Genomic DNA, 24,999 nt, shown 5'->3' on the forward strand with positions numbered 1-24,999 from the left:
GTGATCAACTTTACAATCACACATGAAGGTTTATGCAGCTTAAGGTCCCCAATGTGGTAACAAGGAGTATTTTTTTAAAAATAACATGAAAATAAAAATTCAGGATGAAATTTCTATCATTCTGTTATAAGACATAGTTACGCCCACACTGGTAGATATATGTTTTTCATGGGTGAGTTGGGAGTTACTGGAACATCAATTATTAAATTAACTGCTACGATTTACTTCCACAGTTTCGAACCTGAGATCTTCGTATTCTCAGCATAGCCGCTATGTTCTCACCTATTTATACACTGTCAAGCAACGATTATATTTGATCATTTTTATCGCTTTGTGATTACGATCTAAAAATACCATAATCCAACCTAAATATGGCCCTTCAATGATACCTTCTATACCTGTCAAATCAAAACCTACATTCTTTATTCAAGCCATTTTTATTGCTCAAATATTGAACTAGTCTGGCAGAGAATTTGCGAAGTGCTATAAGGAGGTGACTATTTTTTTTGAACGATTTTGCAGTTTAATCCAATTGCAAATTAATTTCTATACAATGTTTCAATATTTCCGCATGTACAATTTTGTTTTAAGTTGTAGTGGACTAATAAATAACTTCAAGTCAAAATTGTATTTCGATCACAGACTTGCATTTTATGTGAACTTTTTTACAACGAAACATAATTTTTACTCGCACTATTTGTAATTTTGATTTAGTCTGTCATTATTTGTAATTTATTGTAAACTTTTATATACGATTGCTGGTTTGCCGGTTTCGTTACATATGCCGTATAAATATTTATGAATCTAATTTTATCGAAAAGTAGAGTGAAGAATAAATATAACACAAATAACACGAAATTATTAAAATTGCTTAAATAGCGTCAAATATCCCATGTCGCAAAAAATATCAGAGATAACCAATATATCGAAAAATGCAAATAGAAAAAAAAAAGAAAAATAAATATAACAAAGATAGCAAAAAAAATGAAGGGTTGTTTTCTGAACGACGGCCATTAGAAATGTAGCATTATTCACGATCGCCTAATATAATTTAAAAATTAAATTTTAATTTATCAACACTATTGACTCATCTCAGGTATTATAGTCTTCGGTAAAATATGCTGCGTCACGTTCTAGCTTACTCTTCTATTCCCATATGTTACAATTTTCTATGCACCCTCCCTCTTAATACATAATTTATTGATGGTCCTTTAACTGTAAAACATTTCTAAAACGATGTACAACTCAATGAATAATCTAATGGTATGTACAAAATAACAATTTTTTTTGGTTTTGACGTAAGCGCCAATACCTTATTTAAGACTTCTTGTGATGTCCAACAAGGGAGACAAATCGAAATGGAGAGTTAAATGAAAGTTATTATTTGAAGAATATCACTCCAGAGGCAGGATTCGAACCTGCAATCCTTGGGACTCCGGTCCAATGCACAACGCTTTATGCTTTCTATTGGCTACAGTAACATCATGTCATCATATTCCATGGATAGCATGATGGGTTGTTCATTGGATCGGAGTCCCAAGGGTTGCCGGTTCGAATCATGCCTTTGAAGTGATTTTTATCACATAATAGCTTTCGTTTAACTCACCATTTCGATCTGTTTTCCCCGTTGGATAGCACCAAAAAGTAGCTAAAGCAAGTAAAACAAAAATCAGTAGATATCAAACATAGCAAAAAAATTAACAAATTGGTGATTATAGTACTAGCTAAAATAGTTAGAATGGCAAACGAACAAAAACACCTGAAAGAGTGAAAGCTATTTGGATGCAAAATATAGAATTTTTTTTCCATATTTACTTTCCACCGGTTTCTGTTCGCACTGAGTGACAATCACCCATACCAGAGGGGGGACTTCACCATCTGAACCCTAGATATCGCTCCATCAACACATGTACCGGGAGTAGCACCATTGCTTGCCTTTTTAAGAGAGACGTGACCATTGATTTTCCACATAAGAAAATCTCTACGACTTTGGCTGTGAATAAACTCATATCCAGCAGACACACTTAGCCCTCAACCACAGGTGTCGTCCTAATTGAATATGATCTATTTAATATTTTATTTTCGTTGCATTGAATCCTGTGTATCCGGCGATCCAGCTAAATAATATGTGATTATTTTCCTTCTTTTTAACATGAGCTGCTATTTCTAACATATTCTACAAAGAAATTGTGTTACCGTTTTCATAATCAAACTCAAAAAAGAAATTTAGATGTCGCAGTCCTTCCACCCCTTTATAATACGACAAATGCCAAAGTATGCTCAGATGCAAAACTTCACATCATTTGAACAATTTTAGACACACTTTAGCCCACTTCGCTTAAAGTATTCTGTAGTACTGTAGAAAAATGAAAGGAAAAAAATATATTAATTGCTATATCTTTTGAAATACACTCGAAAAATTTCAGTTTATACTTTTTTTTAAAGAAGCATTCTTAGCATTTCAATGGGAATATTTTCGTGCATCGAAAACTACGGGAAGTTGGAGTTTTAGGACATTTTGTTCCAAAAATCCCTTTATTGCTAATAGTTATTCCACTCTACGCTGCAAATCATACTTATTTGCTGTTTTTCTAATAAAAAAAATTTCAAGAATGGTGATTAAGAATAGGGGATTTTTGGAACAAAGTGGTCCAAAACTACAACTTTCCGTATTTTTCAAGAAAAGTTTTAGTTGAAATAAGAATGTTTTCTTAAAAAAGTGGTATAAGGGTAGACAAGCCCTTATTTATCTCATTAGTCAGGATGTCACACTATTTCGATTGTAGCTCGGATTACAATGATCAAATTGCGCTCAAACAAGTATCAGTCTGCTTGTTTCAATTTTTAAAAACATAAAAAATCTGACTTGGAAAATGTAAAATACTCGCGTTTGAGCGATGTCAAAAGTCGAGTACAACGCACCATTATGCATCCTACCATTTGACCTAAGGGACCATTCATAAACTACGTAACGCGAAAATTGCCCAAAATTGATTCCCCCCTTCCCCCATGTAACAAATTGTCACAAATTTCTCTATCCTCCCCTCCACTGTCACGTAACAAATTATTCGAGAAATTTTTTTGTTCAGTAAAAACATGTTACGTAACGTCTAGCTTACTCCCCTTCCCCCATATGTCACAACTTGTCGTACCCCTACTACCCCCCTCCTAAACGCGTTACGTAAATTATGAATGGTCCCTAATGCGTTATGGGTGGATTGAATACAGGAGCTAAGATGAATTAGGGCACAGTAACCCTACTGTAATTTAACTGTAACTGTAAAATGTAACTGCATTTAATGTATTTAATCATAATATCTTCCAAAAGTTCCATTGTCAAAATCTTCAAGCGAAGTGGGCTGAGGTCAAAAATTGTCCAAATGATGTGAAACTTGTCATTTGAGTTTACTTTGGCATTGGCACAATAATGAAGAGGGGCCCCCTTAAGATTTCAAAAATGATTGTTTTTTTTTTTTTGGAATGTCAATAAGTCATCAATTATCAATAAGTGTTTCTCAATTTTGTGCCTTTCTTTGCATGAAAATAGTGCATTTTCTTACAGTGAACATGTTATAATAGCAATAATATATTTTAGTTAGAATTATAAGCTTTGCAAAAAATTGTACCCTCTGAAATTTACATGCAAAGTTCAAAAACCTCCCGAACTAGTTCCAATTTTGTATCGTTCTTCATCATGAAGTACCTTACAAATAATATATGTTGGTTGAGTTGGTCTCATTAACGTCATAAGAATGTCTCCAATCTCAGATCTCCGGTTGATTTTAGGTCGCAGTCTTTGACAAAGTTGCAGGAAATAAAATAACTTTCCTTCTTTATATCATGAGCTGTTCTTCATAGGGTCATAGAACTGAATAATCAATAATAGTTTTAAAGCGGACTTGTACTTTTATGTTCACTTTATAATGTCTTGTTCAACAAGTAGCGGCACAGTTGTATTCAGTATTATGTTATCAATCGTAATGGTATCTGGTGTTCGAATCGAAACGACTCCATTTTCTTCTAACCGATATCGAAAGGTCAGTCTAGTCCCTGATCTCGACCGACACTAAAGACCTACCGCCTATTCACAGCAAAGTAAATAAACAAATTTTGCCCGCTTCGCCTCGTTGCTTCTACACGCCAGTTGCACCGTTGCCCCCACGGTGAGCAAGATGAGCTAATCAAAAAAACAAAGTGCGCCCTCTAAGGGAAAACACAGCCGCGATTCTCTTTACACAAACTCAAATAAGACTTGCAATGCCCGAGGTGGAACAGTTGTTAAAGGTGAAAATGGACCTTGACCTTACGTTAGTGACCCATCTACAACTACATCATACAAAAAATGAGGTTATGAATATGTTCAAGACGCTAGAAGTTGCAGAATTCTTTAGTGTGATGAATAGAATGACACTAAGTCGTATACGGCAACATTAAAATTTCAATCCCCGTTTTTATCGACGGTAAGCCATACGCTAAAACGGCCACCGAAAATGGATCTATTACAACACACACTGATAAACAGCGCCTTCCAGCCGGCCAAAATTTAATCCCCGTAACCTGCAGTGAACATTCCAACTGATCCAGCGATAACGACATGGACGTACACGAGAGCGAGGGAGAGGGCGGACTGATTAGCTAACAAAGCGGATGACCTATATAAACAATAATAATAATAAATTTATTTCCTTCTTTATATCATGAGCTGTCATGTCTTCATTGCACATTTCTATTCAGTACTATGTTATCAATCGTAATAGCATCAGTTGTTCGAATCAAAACGACTCTATTTTCTTCTATGTCGATAAGTACAACTTCAAATGTGCTGATAGCAAATATTTAACCTTTTCAACCCAAAATTTGTTCTAGCGCATATAAGGTTCAAAAACAATGTTTGTTTGAAAATGTTGGGGTCAAGATACACAAAATTGATCAAAATAGGTGCTTTTCTCGCAATGCTAGAAACTGTTCAATTTTCACCGATACAGTTTTCCTAGCATATTTACAACAGCCCACTTCCATCGAAAAGAAAGTTTATGACAGGCTAAATTTATATTCTTTATATAAGTTATCAACTTTGTTACAATTCAACGGAGATATATGGAAATTATGGAAACCCTCTGTGGCAGCACTGTTCCAGAGGAATCCAACTAAAATAATTACTACAAACTTCAGATCTACGGATAATACTAATAACTATTAGTAGGCTCAAATGAAGGGTAATGCTTCCAGTAATACCTTACTAATTTTCGTAGGCAAGTCTTGTCTAGACTGAGAGTTATAGCTACTTAAAATATATAATGGCGAATCCATAAACTGAGCAACTTACGCAATTACACAGAAAAAAAATCAAAATGATATAAAAAATTACTAATACTTGATTAGCTTTTAATACAGCGCAAACGAAGCAAAAAGTACTCGAAGACCGCGGCAAAAATTTTCCTCCTACCACCAGTAACTATTAATTTCTTCACAATGCAAACCAGCGCGGAGGCATATTTGCATTCAATCTCTAACCTACTGCCAGCAAGCCTACACGTTTAGCTCAAAGTTGCACAATCTTCCCAACCTGCCATCTATACCGTCCCTCGGGACCAACCCATTACGGCCAGCAATCCCCTTTTGGCTTTAAATAATCCACAGTTCGCCTGTGAATCCTGACTGTTTGATGTGGTGCCGCGGTTCCATCATACCTCACACATTCCACACTAATGCAATATATACGAAAGGAGGACCAAGCCGTGCTGCGGTTCCAACACGTCCCTTCCGCACACCATTCCCTTTATCGCGTCACATGGTGCAGCGGATAAATTTACGACTGGATCGTCTTCTCAGGAGAGTAGCAGCAGCCAGCAGCCAGCACGATTGGCACGTCGAAAGCATCCATTCAAGAATGTGGAGCCATCATCGCCGCCACGACGAACGAGCTGTGAGAAGAGTTGGGAACAGCTGAATCGCTCGCAGGGACGCGGTCTAGCAGGAAATAATTTGGCATTAGATTCAAATGTTAACTGTAAGACTGTGTCTTTGAGGGTGATTCCGTCAGCCGTCTTTCGACGTGAAAGCAGATTCGCGGGAACGAAAAACTGGAAATGAATTACCACTCCAATCCGTCTTTTCTGCGAAGTTGAAATTCAACAGGATCTGAATTATCAAGATGTTAATTTATTACCCTCCGAGTTCTTCTACCGGGAATGAAATTCACCCGGTTCAAGTGTTTGCGCTTTCGGGTGGGTTCAGAGGCTGGAAGATTAGCTCGCAATAGTCGTAAAAGCTAGCGCAACCACACCTTGTAACCACCGCCGAGAGCGACCATTGTATGGGGCAATAAAAAAAAAATTTTGATTGCCGGTGCCGTCGGTTTTGTCGGTGTGAAGTGGTCTCTCCAGTAACAGAAATCAAACGCCAGTGACTGGTTAGGCAAGCCAGACTAGCAACATTGCATTCCTGCCGGAGTTAATTTGGGTGAGTAAAAATTTTATTCGAGGTAAATATTGTTCTGACAGCAGCTGTCCTGATTATTTGAACCCGGATGATAAGATAACAAGCCACCGCACAACACAACCGCCGAAGGTCGTTAACATTATGTTAATCATGAAAGTCTCCGCTTATTGGACTTTCAAGCCAGTTCCGGTTCAGCATCGGATGCTGTGTTTCCCTGGGTAGGGGTGTAATTAAGAGGTTCATCTTTGTTGAAGACGTTAAAGTTGACCTGTTTTGGTTGGTCAAACGAGCGAAAACTTTTCTTAGAATCGTCTCATTGAACCCTCCGGAGATCGCGTCAATATCTACATTTAGGTTATCGTTTGAAGCTCTCTGACGATTTTGTTATAATTTTATAACGGCAAGCACTCAGTGATGCGACATCCGGTGGAACTACCGTGCGGCTCTGGTCAGATTGAAGATGTGTTTTCACGCTCGTTTATCTTTCCATACTTTTTTAAGTTTCTCCGACGCTCAGAATATCATTGATGCCAGGGATGTTAACCTCAATTGAACATAGTTATACGTGTCGCGGATAAAAACATTTTCAAACAAATAAAATAAATAAAATAAATAAATAAAATAAAATAAATAAAAATAAATAAAATAAATTAAATAAGTAAAATTAATAAAATAAATAAACTTAAAAAATAATTTAGTGTTCTCAATTCATTAAATACTAGCAACCCTTTGCAAAGATACTGATTTGAACTCCTTCAAATTAATTTGAAGGTGCCAGCAAACCTACACGTTTAACTGTATGTTCTTCCGGAAAATTTGCTCTCTACTGCACGAAATACGAATTTGCAACTTCGTTAAACACGAACAACTATGCGTCTCCGGCACGCCTGAAAAGAGCTGGGGTAAAACACAAGCGACCATGCGTCTCCACTAATTATAAAACTGTTGAGAACTATGTAAATTAGTTTTGGAACCATTTTCGAGTTTGCTACATTCTCCATGGAGTTCTTTGGTATAACAATGCACAAAAACTGCTCGACTGTCATACAAGTCTTTCACTGGTAAACATTCTTTATTGAAATATTTCATGGACCTTCCCCAGGATCAACTGTATACTGCTCGAATTTTCACCTTTTCAATGCGGAAAATAAACCGTAATATTCATCAGTAGTAGGGACACCTAGACTGATCTAACCATTTTTCCTTCTCAGTGGGCTGTGAACAATACATTTTACTTGTTGTTCCAAAGTTTTGCTTTACAGTAACGGAGCTTTTCTCGGTGCACGGAGAGTAACGCTCTGTGGTAAAGTTTGAGCATGGGAAGCTTGAAAAAAGCTTTTTCACTATAAACAAATAGCATTGAGAGGCAGCAAGAAGTTTTGCTATCTTTCTCGGACAGCAAGGATAACTGTTTTGCTTAACAAAAATTGCGTTACACAGTTACGCGGCAAGCTTTTTGCTCTAAATGTTGCCAAAGGTCACACAGTTGATCGGAACGAGGAGGAAAGCTTACGGAGATAGATGTGTTTCGGGCGGAGCAAAAAATATTGTTTATCAAATTTAAAGTTATTATATTCAAAAAAATCTTTTAAAATTAGTGTGATGTTTTGGATAAAAATGCAACAATGTTCAACTAAATTATTAAGAAAAGTTTTTAATTGTTGATACATTTTTGTCATCCACAGAATACGAAATAGGAATAGAAACCAAAGAATACGGAAGTTTAATCTAAATAAAATGAAATCAAATGATTAAAAAAATAAAAAAGTGAAATAATAATTAAATTAAAAAAATAATCATTTAATAAAATAACGATATAAGCAATTATTTGGTCAATAAATTAATGAATTAAATATATGTTAAATACAATTTAGTAAATTGAAAATATGTAAATAGATAAATATATAAATAAATAAATAAATAATTTAATAAATAAATAAACTTGAATTTATTTATAAATTAAATATCTAACAAATTAATTAAATAATATATTAATTCTGGAGAAAATTCAGAATAGGACATAAGTAACATTGAGACCCTCCCTTTGTTTACTTTCTCTTTCGACTATTGCGACGTCACTATAACACTATGCACTAATTTTCCTGTGCATATCGAGAGCCGATTGTTTTTACTAGAATATTATGCAGAGTTGAGTACTAAATGTCGAAGCGGCCGAGAACAGAAGAGAAAGACCTCAAAGAGAATATCATTGTTACTTTCGTCCTTTTCTAAATTTTCTCCACAATTATTAAAAAAAATTAATAAATTAATTACTTCAACAATTAATTGATTAATTAATCAATTAAATATTTAATTAATATATTAATAAATTAATTAAACAATAAATTAATAAATTAAAAAATAATGAATTAATAAATTAATAAATCAATAAATTAACAAGCTAATAAATTATAAAATAAATAATTAATTTATCAATTTATTATTTTTTAATTCATTAATTTATTAATTTTTTAATTTATCATTGTATAATTGTAAATAAAAAATATATAAGTAATTAAACAAATAAATAAATTAATTAATTATCCAATTAATTAATTAAATAATTATTAAATTAATAAATTAAATAACTAAAAAAATATTTATTGATTTATTAATTTATTAAATTAATAAATTAGTATATTAATAAATTAATAAATTAGTCTATTGACAAATTAATGAATTAATAATTTAAAAAATTATTAAATGAATAAAATAAACTAACAAATAATAAAATTAAGACATTAATAAATTGGAAAATTAATAAATTGATAAATTACGAAATTAACACATTTAAATTTTTTTGAAACAATAAATTAAGATTTATTAATAATATTTAATTAAATGAATTGATTAATAGATTCATAAATTATAAATAAATAAATTAGTAAATAGGTAAATTAGCAAGTTAATAAATTAATAAGTTAGCAAAATAAAAAAAATTAATAATACAATAAATTAATATATTATTAAGTAAATATATAAATAAATAAATAGATTAGTAAAATACCACGTCTACCCGATAATATTTGCAAGTTTAACACAACACCTATTAAAAATATCAAAAACGGGTATTTATTTTTTCTTTGTTGCTTAACGCCTATAGTACTGTATAGATGCATAGTATAGTCTTCGGCCAATTGTAGAGGTACACATTGACTGGTTTTCAATGCGTTACATAATAAACGTTTCACCAGTATTTGTCTGCTGACTTGTGCGCACAGATAGACATCAAGTCCTAAAAATTGAAGTACCACTTGTGTTCACGGAAATTTCCGGGGCCCTATTGTGACGGTCATCTCGCTCGTGTCACTTGATAGTCACGTCACGCGCGAAGTCACTTTAGCAGAACGGACTTGGAAGTGACCACCATCACTTTGGTGGCAATCAGAATTGCGATTTTCTGTGTTACTGTACGCAAATCGTAAAGCATTGACGGATATGAGTGTCAATGGAAGGAGGTGGTAAGTGGATGATGGAAATTGTTGTTTGAATCCATACTGAAATCCAAGATGGCGGCTGGCTTCCGGTACAATCCAGTGAAAACAATCATCAGAATGAGTTTCATTTGAAAGGTGGTGGTCAGTAGATGACGGAAACTGACAATTGACGCCATTTCGAAATCCAAGATGAAGGCTTCCGGTACAATAAAATAGTGAAAACCATAATAAATATGTATATTATTTGAAAACAGGGCTGTCAGTCGATTCTTAAAGATGACATGACGCAAGATGCAAGATGATTGCTTCCGGTTATCATAAAATAGTGAAAACCATTATCAATTTGAGTATAATTTTTTGTATATAATGAAAATTGTTGTTAGAAGCCCTTTTGAAATCCAAGATGGTGACTTCCGCTAATTACAAAACATTTGAAACCTGTTACAACACAGGGGCCGTTTGAAAGGGGTGCTCAGTAGATGACAGAACTTGGTGATTTACGCCATTTGTGACATTCAGAAGCCTCAAACAATGAAAATCAGTTATGGCCAGTAGATAAGAAATGTGGAAAAGAGTGATTCGCAGATATATCTCTTTCGTTTAATATAACTCTTCGAAAATGTACTAATATGGGTGTAGTTTGAGATTAGATGGCATGTAGATGTCGGTGACTTGTTATTTGGACCCTGCAGGTATGAAATTCGTGCAGGTATGAAATTAATCGAAGAGAAAGGTCAAATGCACCTTGGACTACTAGTTCGGATACAGCACTTTGTACGTGCTATTGGAAAATTATATTAATTTTCTTAGGATTGATGTTTTCTAGAAAAGTTGGACGCAACTTTTCTTTTCTAAAAGGAACTGATTCTTTGATGGCAGGAAACACTGCATTCTTACGAAACTCGCTATGGCATCTGCTATCGGCAAGAAACGAAACAATCTTAAAATACTTTAATTATCCAATCCAAACAATTCAGCCAGGTCACAGCTTCAAAGTACCACCGCATCCTAACAGCTAGCGGGAAATGGTACTGTGATACAGACAAATAATCACTTTGACCAGAACTGGCCCTTTCGGAATATCGATACAATTAATTATTGTGTAAGTCATATCCATAGTCGATTGGTTGCTAACAAGGCGTCGGCAATTCGGTTTTTCTTCTTACCACTGATTGAATCGAAATATGAGTAAATAAAATATGCTGGACAATACGAATTATAGACGCCTTGTTAGCAACGAATCGAAAATGGGTGTGGCTTGCACAGCATTTTGGATACAATTTCACTAAAATATAAGTTAAATAATAATGAAATTGGTTTCAATATTTAAACCAGACTTGATTGATTTGGTGGCTCGTCTTCGCACCAAACTCCAATGGATGGGCCAAATTAGTGCAGCATATTCCCCAATATGGCCAACATATGCTTATCATCCTATATCCAAAATATTTAATTCTATATATTCAGTTGTTCAGTAAAAATCTTTATCAAGAGTAACTCTTTTCTTAGTAAAACTTTTCCAACTTTGCCACTTCGAAAGATGTTCTGAAAATCAGTTTTTAGCTATTTTATGGCATACTTCGAAACTTAATACAAAATAGGTGCATATTTTTCCGATTCGATGGTGATTTGTTTTTTGCAATTCCGTTCTGTACAACAAAAAATATTAACGTTCAAGATCTTTCACTCCCGTTCATGAGAAATTTTGAAACGGGTCCTAATATTGAAAAGTTTCGAGAAAAGAGTGAAAATGGTATAAATGCTCTATTTATAATTATTTCAACCCTCATTGTGACTTTGAAGACTTAAATTGAAAATGATGCTTACCACCGAAAAGCTCTCCAGGACTTTCACGAATCAAGAGCGGTACCAATCAGTTCGTGCTAAACCCAAAGTAGCAAAGGTCGACCAGAGGAACTTTTATCTCAAACTAACAGCAAAGCTTTCTATGAAGAGCAATAAGGATAATGTAGCAAGTTTCCAATCGTATTTCCGCCCGCTTAAAGCTCCACTCAGTCGAGGATACCGTCACGAACTTGGAAGTCAACTCAGATGAGTTTTCTCTCAGGCTCGCTCTCGTTTAAATATTGAGCTTGAATAGAGAGCACAGCTTGCACTCTCCTGTACTGAAAGCAACAAGCTTAGCTTCGTCGTTTCCAGGTGCGACTATTTGTATAATATGAATTCCGCTTCCTTCAGTTGAACTGAAACGGTCGCGACGCTAGGACGTGTTTCACTGTACTTTTAAGTGTAACTTCCGATCGACCAGATGGCGGGAAAAGTTGTGCGCGTAAACGGAATCAACCCGAGATAATTACCATCTCATCTTAGCACTATAGCAAGGATTCCACCAACCAATCTGTTTTACCATGCAAAGTGTGTTGCCGTGTGTGCGTGAAAAGGATACCGACCGGCACTAATTGCATACTCTGTGATGTTTCTTAGTGAACAACAACAACAACAGCTACAAATGGCTCCATTCAGCTCTAGGATAGTTAATGTTTACCCTTTTCCCCCCACGGATGATCGTTTGTGCTCGAAAGTAGTCGTTTGCATCACCAAGCCCTGAATAGATTTGTATCATCATCGCAAGGACAAACACGGATTACGCCAGACTGAAAAAACACCAAACGAGGTGGCGGTGGCGCAGGAGAAAAAAGTTTGCAAATGAACCAAGCTCATGAATTATGATATTTGGATTTTCAATTAAATTGAACAAGGTGAGGGGAAAAATGTGTTTTTTTATGTTTATGAGAGGGAAATTGCTCTGCCTACTGAATTCGGGTCGGTGGCTGGTAGAGATTCGCGCGATTGTTTTTTTTGCGCTATATGTATTCGGAATTAAATTTGCGAAGTGCTTAATATTTTCCTTGGTAATTAAGGCGAGGGTGTCGTGAAATAAATTTGCTGAAAACGGTTTTTTTGTTCAAGCAAACATAATGGAAATTAAGAGAGATTAAGGCTTTTGTCTGTGTTATTATTAACATAACATTGATGGCAGTGTAAATATCGAAATGTAAATACCAAATGGCGCTTTAATCCTATGCTGATATACATTTTGAGCACCCCCCTTCATTGTTGTATTTTGGATTCAGGTTTGGAATAACTGATTTTGAACATTTGCATGCGTCGACCACTCCGCATTGAAAAACTTGGTGATATGAATATTTAACATCAAAGCGGAAAACCAAACAGAAACGAAATAAAATTGTCATTTATTTTTTTTTACCTTACATAATGCACAACAAACTCAAACATAAATTTTCATCAACAACAAAAAACAAACAGTATGCATCATTACTACCAACGGGAGTGATAATTAAAATCCGACGTGGTTTTTAACGGGGCTGAAATAGAGTCAAATTAAATATGTAAAACCCAAAGCTCCCTCTGGAGAGTCGTGACCCTTTTCGAATGGTCCGCAAATTTGGGCAATGTTTGAACTGAATTATTTACAATAACTCCAACATCCGACCTCATCGCATTCTCAACTGAATTTCGTTGTGGGTGTTGAGTTTCCCATATAAAAAAATATAATCATTTAAAAAAAAACAGATTCAACAGGGATTAGCTCAATAATTTCAGATCAACACGTTGTTTGTCTGCGGTGGCGGTAACGGTGTATCGACAAATATTAAAATTACCAGTGTGTCGGCGCGGGAATTAATTTCCAAGTTTTTTTTTCGATATGATCGTATTTTGAAGTCTCTCACATGTATTTGAAAGGGCCTTAATATTGTCCGACGTTTCGGTCGATTTTCTGTGTCCTTTTTCATGCTACGATGCTTTGCACTTATTGAATATATCTGTTAATAGAGAACACATGTTGTTACTGCGGAAAACGCAACGTCCACGTAATCGTTAATCAAAATTTTCCCGCTTTCTACACCCTGTAAAACACTGTGTTACAGGGTGAGCAAAAATGCAAAAATCTAAGTAACTTAAGGGTGTTTCCTCATCAGTTTCTCATAAAAAGGTGTCTGTTAGGATTTGTTTAAACAGGAAAACAACAAGAGACACATATTTTTGAACATATAATTGAAAAATTCTTTGGGTGCCAAAATAAATAAAAATGACGGATTTATAAACAGTCTCGCGCAGCAACTCGCTTCGGACAACTTAAATTCCATTCAGCCCGTGATTTTTACCTGCAACGAAAAATTTAATTACTTCCTTATTCGGAAGGTTTTTCTGCACAGTATACACTATTATGGTGATTGAGCGTTGAAATTTTAAATGGATTTTTCGGCCTTTTTATCAGTAAGTGCATCAATAACACTGTGAAATGAGATTTTTAACATATTTTAGTTCTGTCTATGCACAATTAAATTAATTAAAAGGCAATGTTTTACTTGAATAAAATGCTTTTATAGTTTTTTGTAACCGGGCACGGCATTGTTTTTATAAAATGGGCTTTAAAGTTTTTAGTAGGAAAACAAATTAAAATAAACTTACAGGAATGAGATGTTAATCAGCTGGATTCTGAAACTTTGCAAGAACATTCTCAGATAATAACTCTAACGATGGAAGCAAAAAAAGAAAAATTGATTTTTTTAAGCTGACTGAGAGGAGATCCCTTTAAACGAATGTGATTCTATCAAGACTATTGATGAAAACAATCATGTTTTATGCGTGAAGCTATTTATTTGATTGCAATACTCCTAATATTAACCCCAACTGTGATGGAAACGTCGTCTGCGTAACCCGTTACTTCGTATTCTAGACCTTCTAATTCGTTCAGGATTCCTTCCACTACCTTTGACCACAGAAGGGGTGACAGCACGCCTCCTTGAGGACAACCTCTAGTGGTTCTTATGGTTATGGCGTCACACGTCGTACCTTATACGACCGTAACATAGAGTGACCAGAGCAAAATGATCCTTTTCGTCTCATACCTGGATCGAGCCCTATTCGCCCCAGAAGCAAAATTGTATGTTCGGAAGACTTTTGTAGTTCCAAATTTCGCCACAAAGAGGTCACCAAAACTAACGTTTAAATAAAGTGAGACAGCAAGTTGATTTCCGCTACAAAGTTGTTGAATAGGTATTTCGCAGTAATTCTGAATCTGTCAGCATTATATCTCCTCGTTTAAAAGTTACTGCAGGCGCCCTCTACCCGATGAAGGCAATATGTTTTGGCCAATATATGCCGCATCTTATTCACCAATGTTCTCTCTAGAGCACTATTTTGCTAAACTCATCCATTTTTTTCTCAAAACAAAAAAGTCTGTGGAATTGACTTCTGAACGATCACAGTTTGTCTTCCGATGATTTGATATTGTTAGCAATATTCAGTATAGTTGTAGATAGTAAAATTATCTTCTATGATCATAATTTTTGTAGTATTCGGACGCTAAAATAAACAACGTAGGAACACTTCTAAGAGATGTGAATTGATGTGAATCAGAAATAGAAGCGGTCCAAGATGGCTTCCTTGCGGTGGTGTGTGGCAATTATTTCAAATTCGCGATGCACTTTTCAAACTGCTTTGTAAGGGGTCACTTAGGTTTTTCTTTGCCATATAACGCAACAAAAAACAACTAACTTTTTAAACTAAGCGGAAAAGTTCAAATAGAGCGAATAAAGCAAGAAAAAAGATGCTGTAAGTAAAGGAAATGAAACAAGTAAGATCAGGAGAGTAAAGATAGCGGATAGAGCAAACTAAATAAAGTACATATGAATTATACTAATTTAAAAGTTAAAAATATAGCAATTAATAAATTTAATGGAAGCAAAAAACCGGATAGACCTGCTGGTAGAGTAATTCAGCACTACTAAAAGTGAGAACAAGCATTTTTATCTCTGGTTTTCTTTATTTACTTCTTAGAACAAATCGAAAAAGAATATCATGGTTTTTATACCTATTTTCAAAATCTATGTTACTATACTGCAACTAATATTTAACATGATTTTCAGAATTTTCAATTACTAAGAAACATGTTCAAAACATCATTAAAGTATGTATCATAGTACATTTGAATTTTTTTTTCAATTTCTTTGAAGCTTCTTTACGACTTTGATTAAACTTTTTTTAAATATCATTAAATTTAATAGCCATTCAAAGCAGTTTCGAAGGATTTTAAATTTAGAAAAAAAAACTTTAGAGCTAGTTTAAAAAATGTTTTAGTTAGAGTGTTTTATAGAGCAAACTAAAAGTGTTCCTATTTTTTCGGTTTATTTTCATGCTCACTGAAATTTATTAGTAACTTTTTCGAAACATTTGTGGAAATTCTTTATGATTACAAAGCTCTACGAAACATATTTGAAACATGTTTGAAATTGATTTCAAACTTCTTCGAAATTTGTTCTTTATTAGTTGGAAAGAAGTTTAGAAAAGGATTCGAAAAAAAATCAAAGAAAATTCAAACAAATCTCAATTTAAAATAGGTTTCAAAGTTGTTTTTCGAAGTTGCCGAGAAGTTTTATATTCTTAAGATGTTTCACAAATGTTTCAAAATAGTTACAATGATTTTTTTGAAAATTCTAAATTAATTATTAATTTGTAATTTAATTTTCAGTAATTATTTTGGTCTCTTTGTGAATTTTTTGCTTATTGCTTCGATTTTGTTCTGAGAATATTCTTAAACTTCTATATTATTTATAATATCTTTCAACGCGTCTTCAAAGCTGTTTGAATTCTGATATGGAATTTTTCAACATCAACGTATTCATCATCACGACCGAACATTTTGGATCATGTTCCGGATCGTGACTGAACAACGAATGCCAAATTTCCATGTTGCTCTATCTTGCGCCGTAACTCTTCAGCGTACCTGAACGCCTGTCGCTAGCGAATCTTTCTCTAGTGTACACAGCCGGAGTGCGGAGTCTATTTCCAGGTCGGCGTCCTTTTTAAGATTATCTGGTAAACATATTTTCATCTGGTTTTCTTCCCGCATTCGCGCTACATGTTCAGCCCACAGTAGTTTTTCGTATTTTGACAGCTTTTTAAAGTATGTACATACAGAAGTTCCACCAAAAAAATTGTCAATCTCTTTAAATTTCGTAATGTTTGGTAGAATCTTCCCCTTATCTTAAATTATATGACCCGTGTTTCTCGTCATTAGACTGGTTCTTACAACGTTAGGCAGGTTCGAAAAGTCGTTATTTTTCAAAATGATTATTCTTGAGCCGTTAAAACGGGTTTGCTGGTTGAATAATCAAATGAAATATTTTTCAATGTAGTTTTAACGACAATTACGAAGCACTAAAAAATAATTGATTTAGCATTAAAAAATTGCGCACCAATTGGTTTCACTTGATTTTTACTGCTTCATCAGCTACTGTTGTTTTTTATATTTTTGTCGAAAAGCTTCATCCAATTTTACACAACATATCGAACAATTAGAGATGTCAGACATGTTTTTTTTGGAGATACAATTTCATAAAAATTAAAGAAAAATCATATGCGAATTACCATGCGTTTACATTTTTTGCATACATGCATGTGTGGAACAATGATTTTTTTTTATTTTCAATATGTAGTATCTCCGAAACCACTCTTCCGATTGTGTAAAATTTAATGAACTTTTTTTTAATTTAATATAAAAACAAGAAGTCGTTGAAGACTCTCGCAGTAAAAATCAATGCTGACGTAATTTTTTCTCAAAAATATAACAAATATTTTTGAGAGTTTCGCATTTTTTCTTAGAACTACGTAAAAAATCTTTCATTTCAGGATCAACAACAGAAATCGGTCGGTCCAGTTCAGAAGTTTAAAATCTTGAAAAATTAAATTTTGAGGACCCCAAAATTCTTGAACCAGTGCAACGTGGAAAGATCTTGTCTAGTGATGCAATTAAATATATGGGCCTAATATTTTTCAATACGTAACATTCTATAAAATGTTCTGCTTTTTTTCTGTAAAAGTTGCTGCATGCTTAGTTAACCGTTCATAGATATATTTTGCACCTTATTTGAATTAAAATAGTTGCAAATAGCACAATATATTCTGCTTAGGGCATTTCTCGTCCTCCACATTCAAAATTAAAACAACTGAAATCATGGTTTCGGTTAGTTCGGTAACCCATCCACCAAAAAACAACCACCATCTTCAACCAAAAAAACACATTTCCGCAAACAAACAAAAAACACCACCGAAAACTATTTTTCCACAACGAAATTAATTCCAGCTCAGAAGGTTTCAATCAAGCCAACCGGTCCGTCCATATGTGAGCATGAGCGTAGCGGGAAAACTTTTCCCCCGTTAACCAATGACGGAGCGCGTGAGCATGTTATAGTTCAAGCTGTCAAAAGTTTGGACAATGGTGACGCTTAGATGGCAATTATCTGGGTATTACGAGAGCATCACACGGTGACGATGTCGAGTGTTCAATCGCGTTGCTGCTGCTATTGTCGTTGTTTGGCATCGCTTCGCTTCCAGTCCTTTGAGTACGATAAAGGGCACAACAACAACAAAAAACCGCAATAAACTATCTCCTTGTGTCGTCTCACCGTGCTTCAACCTGTCGTTCGAGGTGGCACGGTCCGGATATTGTAGATGACGATCCACAAATTAGTTTGAATGCCATTTACAGAGGAGCAGCACATTCCGACCTCTGGAGCAATTTAATTACGCTCGCTAGGAAGTTCCAATTGTTTGTTGAAATCTAAACGAGCTACGGTTTTCCGGAAACACTACGGTTGTTTGTTGGTGCCGTGTTATCTACATCTCAGCAAGGAATCATGTGCGGGAGAGTGGAAATAAAATTGACAAAAGTTTCAAAATTAAGATAAGAGAGCGGTCAACTCAACCACACATGACCAAACAAGTCAGGATAACTTTATTCCTTTCTAACGAGAGATTACCCCTTCTATCGAAAAAAAAAAGTTCGGGAGCCATAGCGATAGTGTTAGAATGGCTTTGGTCTTTCCAACCCTCACACTACTGACTGGTCCTACAATGAAGCAGGGAAGTGAGCTCCTAATGAAAACCTTTTTTTCCTCTCAGAATGACTCCGTTCCACGCTGAGCAGAATTCAATCAGATCGGAACTTTATGTTTGGCATCAACAGACTACCAATTCGCTTATAAATGGAAGGTGGAAGGCCAATCGAAAGTGAAAACGTGCTGCTATTAGATTTAACGTTTGTTGATTTTTCACTTGGCCTGCATGAGAACATGTCACTGGGATGGCTCATCACGCATCGAAATGTTGAGACGGTTGTGCGCGTGTTGGATTGGAAGCTGCAGGGGATCTGCCAGCGACAAGAGCTGCGATGATTACTATCGGTAAAGAGAATTCGCTTGAATTATGTTTTTGATGTGACTGAAATCTAGATCGGAGGATTTGCTCCGAATGGTCGCGTCGCCGTGCGTCTGGCAGGGGAGAGCCCGGTGAATGATCTGGAAAAGCCACGGGGCGACACTTTTATTGACGAAATCCACTTATTGGTTTGAGGTTCTGATTCCTTTGATGAGTCTGCGTTTGATTCTTGAATGTGGGAGAAGAGCCTATAAAAGCAAATAATAATAATAATAATATATTAAGATTGAGCTGTGAATGTATTTTTATTGCATTTTACATAGTTGTTTCGTATAAAACATTAGCTATTGCTGAGAAGTCCGACTTGTTCATGTTTAATTTTTTCTGTGGTTTTTTTAGGTCTGCTCAGATTACATATTATATGTTTTAGAAACGACTTTTTATGATATTCTGCGATCTATTTTGAACTGCATTAAGATTTATTCACAAAAGACACTGAAAAAAGCGATATGTCATTTTTCATAAAAAAAAACAATCTTTCTTTTTTTTTGATCTTTACGTTAAAATATTAAATTGCAAAAAAAAAACATTTGTTTTGTATTTTGTCAAAGAACATTTTGAATGTGATTGCATGACGGAGGAGAACTTATTTGTAAAAAAGTTTTTCCAACGATAACTTCATACATGTTTTTAAATTTCAACCAAATTAACATATAAAAATGTAATTTTGTTACAGAAGGCGATTCTAAGTGTCATTTCAAATCAAAATGCATTAAAAAAAATCTTCCAAAATGCGATAGTTGTCGAGATATTTGGGATTTGCTCCAACAAAAAAATTAATTCGTCAAAGTTTGCCCAACAACCGAAATATTATTAAATTATATAGTTTAATCATCAGACCCTTGAAGAGAAACTTGGGAACTTAGAGCCGTGGGGGACTTGGACATTGGAGAGCTAGGAACTTCAGAACGTGTGGACGTGAGGACTTGGGAACTTGGCTAATTTGGTTCTGGAATATTTCAAAATGCGGATATTTGGAAAATTTACAAAATGAATTTAAAAAAAAATGGAGATATACAAGTTTGTATACGTGGAAGCCTAAAAACTTGGAAATTAAGGTATTTGGCGGCTTGAAAATTTGACAACTTGAAAGTATATAAACTCGAAAACTTTGCCAATGAATTGCTATTGGAAAATTACAAAAAAATATAAATTTAGAGAGTGGCGAATTGGTCAAATAAATATTTAAGAAAAGGTTAAATTGGAGATAATTAAAAATTTGAAAAATAATAGCACTGGGAGATCGGCAATTGGCCGCTTTGGAATTTGAAAAACTTAAAAATTTGAAGATTGCAAAATTGGATAAATTGAAAAGCAAATGATGGTTTAGATTTATAGATTTGTCTCAATGTTCCAATATGGATTAAGGGCCCTATTCTGACAGTCACGTGACTAGAAGAAAATTTTCTTCTAGTCATTGGGTTACGCGACTGTGAGAATACAGTAGGATGCTGTTTTCGGCAAAAATATTTTTTTTTCAGTTGCCAAAACTCGAACCGTGCCAAAATGGAACCTTACTTTAAAAGCTTTTGTTTTCGATTTGTGACATCATAAATGTTACTAGAACATTAATGATATAAGTATATGTGAAATGGAATGAAATGATAGAAAAAAATCAGCAAAATTAATTTTATTCATTAATTCAAAACTGATACCAATTATTACAACAAAATGTGTATTGAGCTTTTTTGACGATTTACTATGTAAAACAACAATGTTGCCATTTATTGCCAAAAATGGAACTTTTTTGTTGCCAAAAATGGAGCATGCCAAATCGGAACGTGCCAAAAACGGAATCTTACTGTATTTGGAAAATTGAGAGATTGGTGCATTATGAAACCGAAGTAAAGGAATTTCTAAAAATTGGAAAATTGGAAAATTGGAAAATTGGAAAATTGGAAAATTGGAAAATTGGAAAATTGGAAAATTGGAAAATTGGAAAATTGGAAAATTGGAAAATTGGAAAATTGGAAAATTGGAAAATTGGAAAATTGGAAAATTGGAAAATTGGAAAATTGGAAAATTGGAAAATTGGAAAATTGGAAAATTGGAAAATTGGAAAATTGGAAAATTGGAAAATTGGAAAATTGGAAAATTGGAAAATTGGAAAATTGGAAAATTGGAAAATTGGAAAATTGGAAAATTGGAAAATTGGAAAATTGGAAAATTGGAAAATTGGAAAATTGGAAAATTGGAAAATTGGAAAATTGGAAAATTGGAAAATTGGAAAATTGGAAAATTTGAAAATTGGAAAATTGGAAAATTGGAAAATTGGAAAATTGGAAAATTGGAAAATTGGAAAATTGGAAAATTGGAAAATTGGAAAATTGGAAAATTGGAAAATTGGAAAATTGGAAAATTGGAAAATTGGAAAATTGGAAAATTGGAAAATTGGAAAATTGGAAAATTGGAAAATTGGAAAATTGGAAAATTGGAAAATTGGAAAATTGGAAAATTGGAAAATTGGAAAATTGGAAAATTGGAAAATTGGAAAATTGGAAAATTGGAAAATTGGAAAATTGGAAAATTGGAAAATTGGAAAATTGGAAAATTGGAAAATTGGAAAATTGGAAAATTGGAAAATTGGAAAATTGGAAAATTGGAAAATTGGAAAATTGGAAAATTGGAAAATTGGAAAATTGGAAAATTGGAAAATTGGAAAATTGGAAAATTGGAAAATTGGAAAATTGGAAAATTGGAAAATTGGAAAATTGGAAAATTGGAAAATTGGAAAATTGGAAAATTGGAAAATTGGAAAATTGGAAAATTGGAAAATTGGAAAATTGGAAAATTGGAAAATTGGAAAATTGGAAAATTGGAAAATTGGAAAATTGGAAAATTGGAAAATTGGAAAATTGGAAAATTGGAAAATTGGAAAATTGGAAAATTGGAAAATTGGAAAATTGGAAAATTGGAAAATTGGAAAATTGGAAAATTGGAAAATTGGAAAATTGGAAAATTGGAAAATTGGAAAATTGGAAAATTGGAAAATTGGAAAATTGGAAAATTGGAAAATTGGAAAATTGGAAAATTGGAAAATTGGAAAATTGGAAAATTGGAAAATTGGAAAATTGGAAAATTGGAAAATTGGAAAATTGGAAAATTGGAAAATTGGAAAATTGGAAAATTGGAAAATTGGAAAATTGGAAAATTGGAAAATTGGAAAATTGGAAAATTGGAAAATTGGAAAATTGGAAAATTGGAAAATTGGAAAATTGGAAAATTGGAAAATTGGAAAATTGGAAAATTGGAAAATTGGAAAATTGGAAAATTGGAAAATTGGAAAATTGGAAAATTGGAAAATTGGAAAATTGGAAAATTGGAAAATTGGAAAATTGGAAAATTGGAAAATTGGAAAATTGGAAAATTGGAAAATTGGAAAATTGGAAAATTGGAAAATTGGAAAATTGGAAAATTGGAAAATTGGAAAATTGGAAAATTGGAAAATTGGAAAATTGGAAAATTGGAAAATTGGAAAATTGGAAAATTGGAAAATTGGAAAATTGGAAAATTGGAAAATTGGAAAATTGGAAAATTGGAAAATTGGAAAATTGGAAAATTGGAAAATTGGAAAATTGGAAAATTGGAAAATTGGAAAATTGGAAAATTGGAAAATTGGAAAATTGGAAAATTGGAAAATTGGAAAATTGGAAAATTGGAAAATTGGAAAATTGGAAAATTGGAAAATTGGAAAATTGGAAAATTGGAAAATTGGAAAATTGGAAAATTGGAAAATTGGAAAATTGGAAAATTGGAAAATTGGAAAATTGGAAAATTGGAAAATTGGAAAATTGGAAAATTGGAAAATTGGAAAATTGGAAAATTGGAAAATTGGAAAATTGGAAAATTGGAAAATTGGAAAATTGGAAAATTGGAAAATTGGAAAATTGGAAAATTGGAAAATTGGAAAATTGGAAAATTGGAAAATTGGAAAATTGGAAAATTGGAAAATTGGAAAATTGGAAAATTGGAAAATTGGAAAATTGGAAAATTGGAAAATTGGAAAATTGGAAAATTGGAAAATTGGAAAATTGGAAAATTGGAAAATTGGAAAATTGGAAAATTGGAAAATTGGAAAATTGGAAAATTGGAAAATTGGAAAATTGGAAAATTGGAAAATTGGAAAATTGGAAAATTGGAAAATTGGAAAATTGGAAAATTGGAAAATTGGAAAATTGGAAAATTGGAAAATTGGAAAATTGGAAAATTGGAAAATTGGAAAATTGGAAAATTGGAAAATTGGAAAATTGGAAAATTGGAAAATTGGAAAATTGGAAAATTGGAAAATTGGAAAATTGGAAAATTGGAAAATTGGAAAATTGGAAAATTGGAAAATTGGAAAATTGGAAAATTGGAAAATTGGAAAATTGGAAAATTGGAAAATTGGAAAATTGGAAAATTGGAAAATTGGAAAATTGGAAAATTGGAAAATTGGAAAATTGGAAAATTGGAAAATTGGAAAATTGGAAAATTGGAAAATTGGAAAATTGGAAAATTGGAAAATTGGAAAATTGGAAAATTGGAAAATTAGAAAATTGGAAAATTGGAAAATTGGAAAATTGGAAAATTGGAAAATTGGAAAATTGGAAAATTGGAAAATTGGAAAATTGGAAAATTGGAAAATTGGAAAATTGGAAAATTGGAAAATTGGAAAATTGGAAAATTGGAAAATTGGAAAATTGGAAAATTGGAAAATTGGAAAATTGGAAAATTGGAAAATTGAAATATTTAAAAATTTGGTAAACTTGGAAAACTTGGAAAACTTGGAAATGTGGAATATTGGAATATTGGAAAATCGTAAAACTGGAAAATTTGAGAATTGGATAACTGAAAAATTGGCAAATTCGACTACAGGAAAGTCCCGTTTTTATCAGGTGAATTTTAGGCTGATAAAATCGGGACATATATTTTTCTTTCTTTGTAAGAAACCGAAGCTATTAAAATATTCTTTTTTGGTTCCTAACGTAAACTTCCCTTAAGGGGGTCTGAGAGCCCAAAACATAAAAAAAATTTAAAAAAAAAAATTTCTCGGTAAATTGAAAATTCGAACAATAGGAAGTTGACCAATTTAAAGGTTTGAAATATTTTGCAGGAAAACTAAAAATTGGGCTTTAGAATATCGGCGAACTTACAAGCTTAGAAAAGTTTCGAATTGGAATTGTTGTTGATATGAAAAAAATGTATACTGGCGAGACAAATTTTCAAGATTGTTGATTCGAAATCTTAAATGTTTCGAAAATACCAAAATAGGAAATTAGAAAACGAAAAAGAAATCTGACAATTGTAATATTTGCAAATGGCGCTATTGTAAAATTGACGAATCAAGAATTCTATAAAAGAAAAACTTAAATTAAAAAATTGTCAGATTGTTAAATCGGAATATTATAGAATGAAAAATGGGAATATTCGCTAATTGAAAAGTTTTGAAAATAAAAACTTTGAGGAAGCGAGAATTGAAAAATTGGAAAACTGAGCAAATTACAATCGGACATTGTACAATTAAAAAATAGTAAATTTAGAAAAATTGGAAGAGTGAAAATTCGTTGCAAAGAAATATTGGAAAAATTTAAAACAAAAATCAGGATTTTTTTCGGAACATTGGACAAACTCAAATTAAAATCAAGGAAATTGAAAAATTAAAAATGTGGGAACTCGGAAATTTGAAAAGTACATAATGGGAAAATGGAAAACAAAAAATAGAAAAGGGAAAACAAGCAATGGAAAATTGGGAAATCAAAGAAATAGAAATTTGATAACTGGAAAATTGAAGTATTGTAGTGTTTGAAAATTCGAAAATCGAGAAATTGAACAATTTGGAACTGAAAAGTCAGGAAAAAGAAGATAGCATTTTGGACAA

General features: G+C 33.1%; 1 protein-coding gene across 7 annotated transcripts in view; it reads left to right on the forward strand.

The window, feature by feature from the left end:
* Positions 1 to 12,085: 12,085 nt before the first annotated feature.
* The window catches only part of LOC131677310 (peripheral plasma membrane protein CASK), a 110,401-nt gene continuing 97,487 nt past the window's right edge, over positions 12,086 to 24,999 (forward strand). For 4 of the 7 annotated variants that reach the window (XM_058957043.1, XM_058957040.1, XM_058957041.1 and 1 more), the window contains exon 1: positions 12,087 to 12,598. In XM_058957043.1, coding sequence (XP_058813026.1) covers positions 12,566 to 12,598 — 33 coding nt within the window. In that variant the 5' untranslated portion in view covers positions 12,087 to 12,565. Of the gene's footprint in view, positions 12,599 to 24,999 lie in introns of all 7 variants that reach the window. The other 3 variants (XM_058957038.1, XM_058957039.1, XM_058957042.1) reach the window with 2 other exon arrangements.

The sequence above is a fragment of the Topomyia yanbarensis genome, chromosome 1, assembly GCF_030247195.1.
Source record: "Topomyia yanbarensis strain Yona2022 chromosome 1, ASM3024719v1, whole genome shotgun sequence".
Lineage (NCBI taxonomy): Eukaryota > Metazoa > Arthropoda > Insecta > Diptera > Culicidae > Topomyia > Topomyia yanbarensis.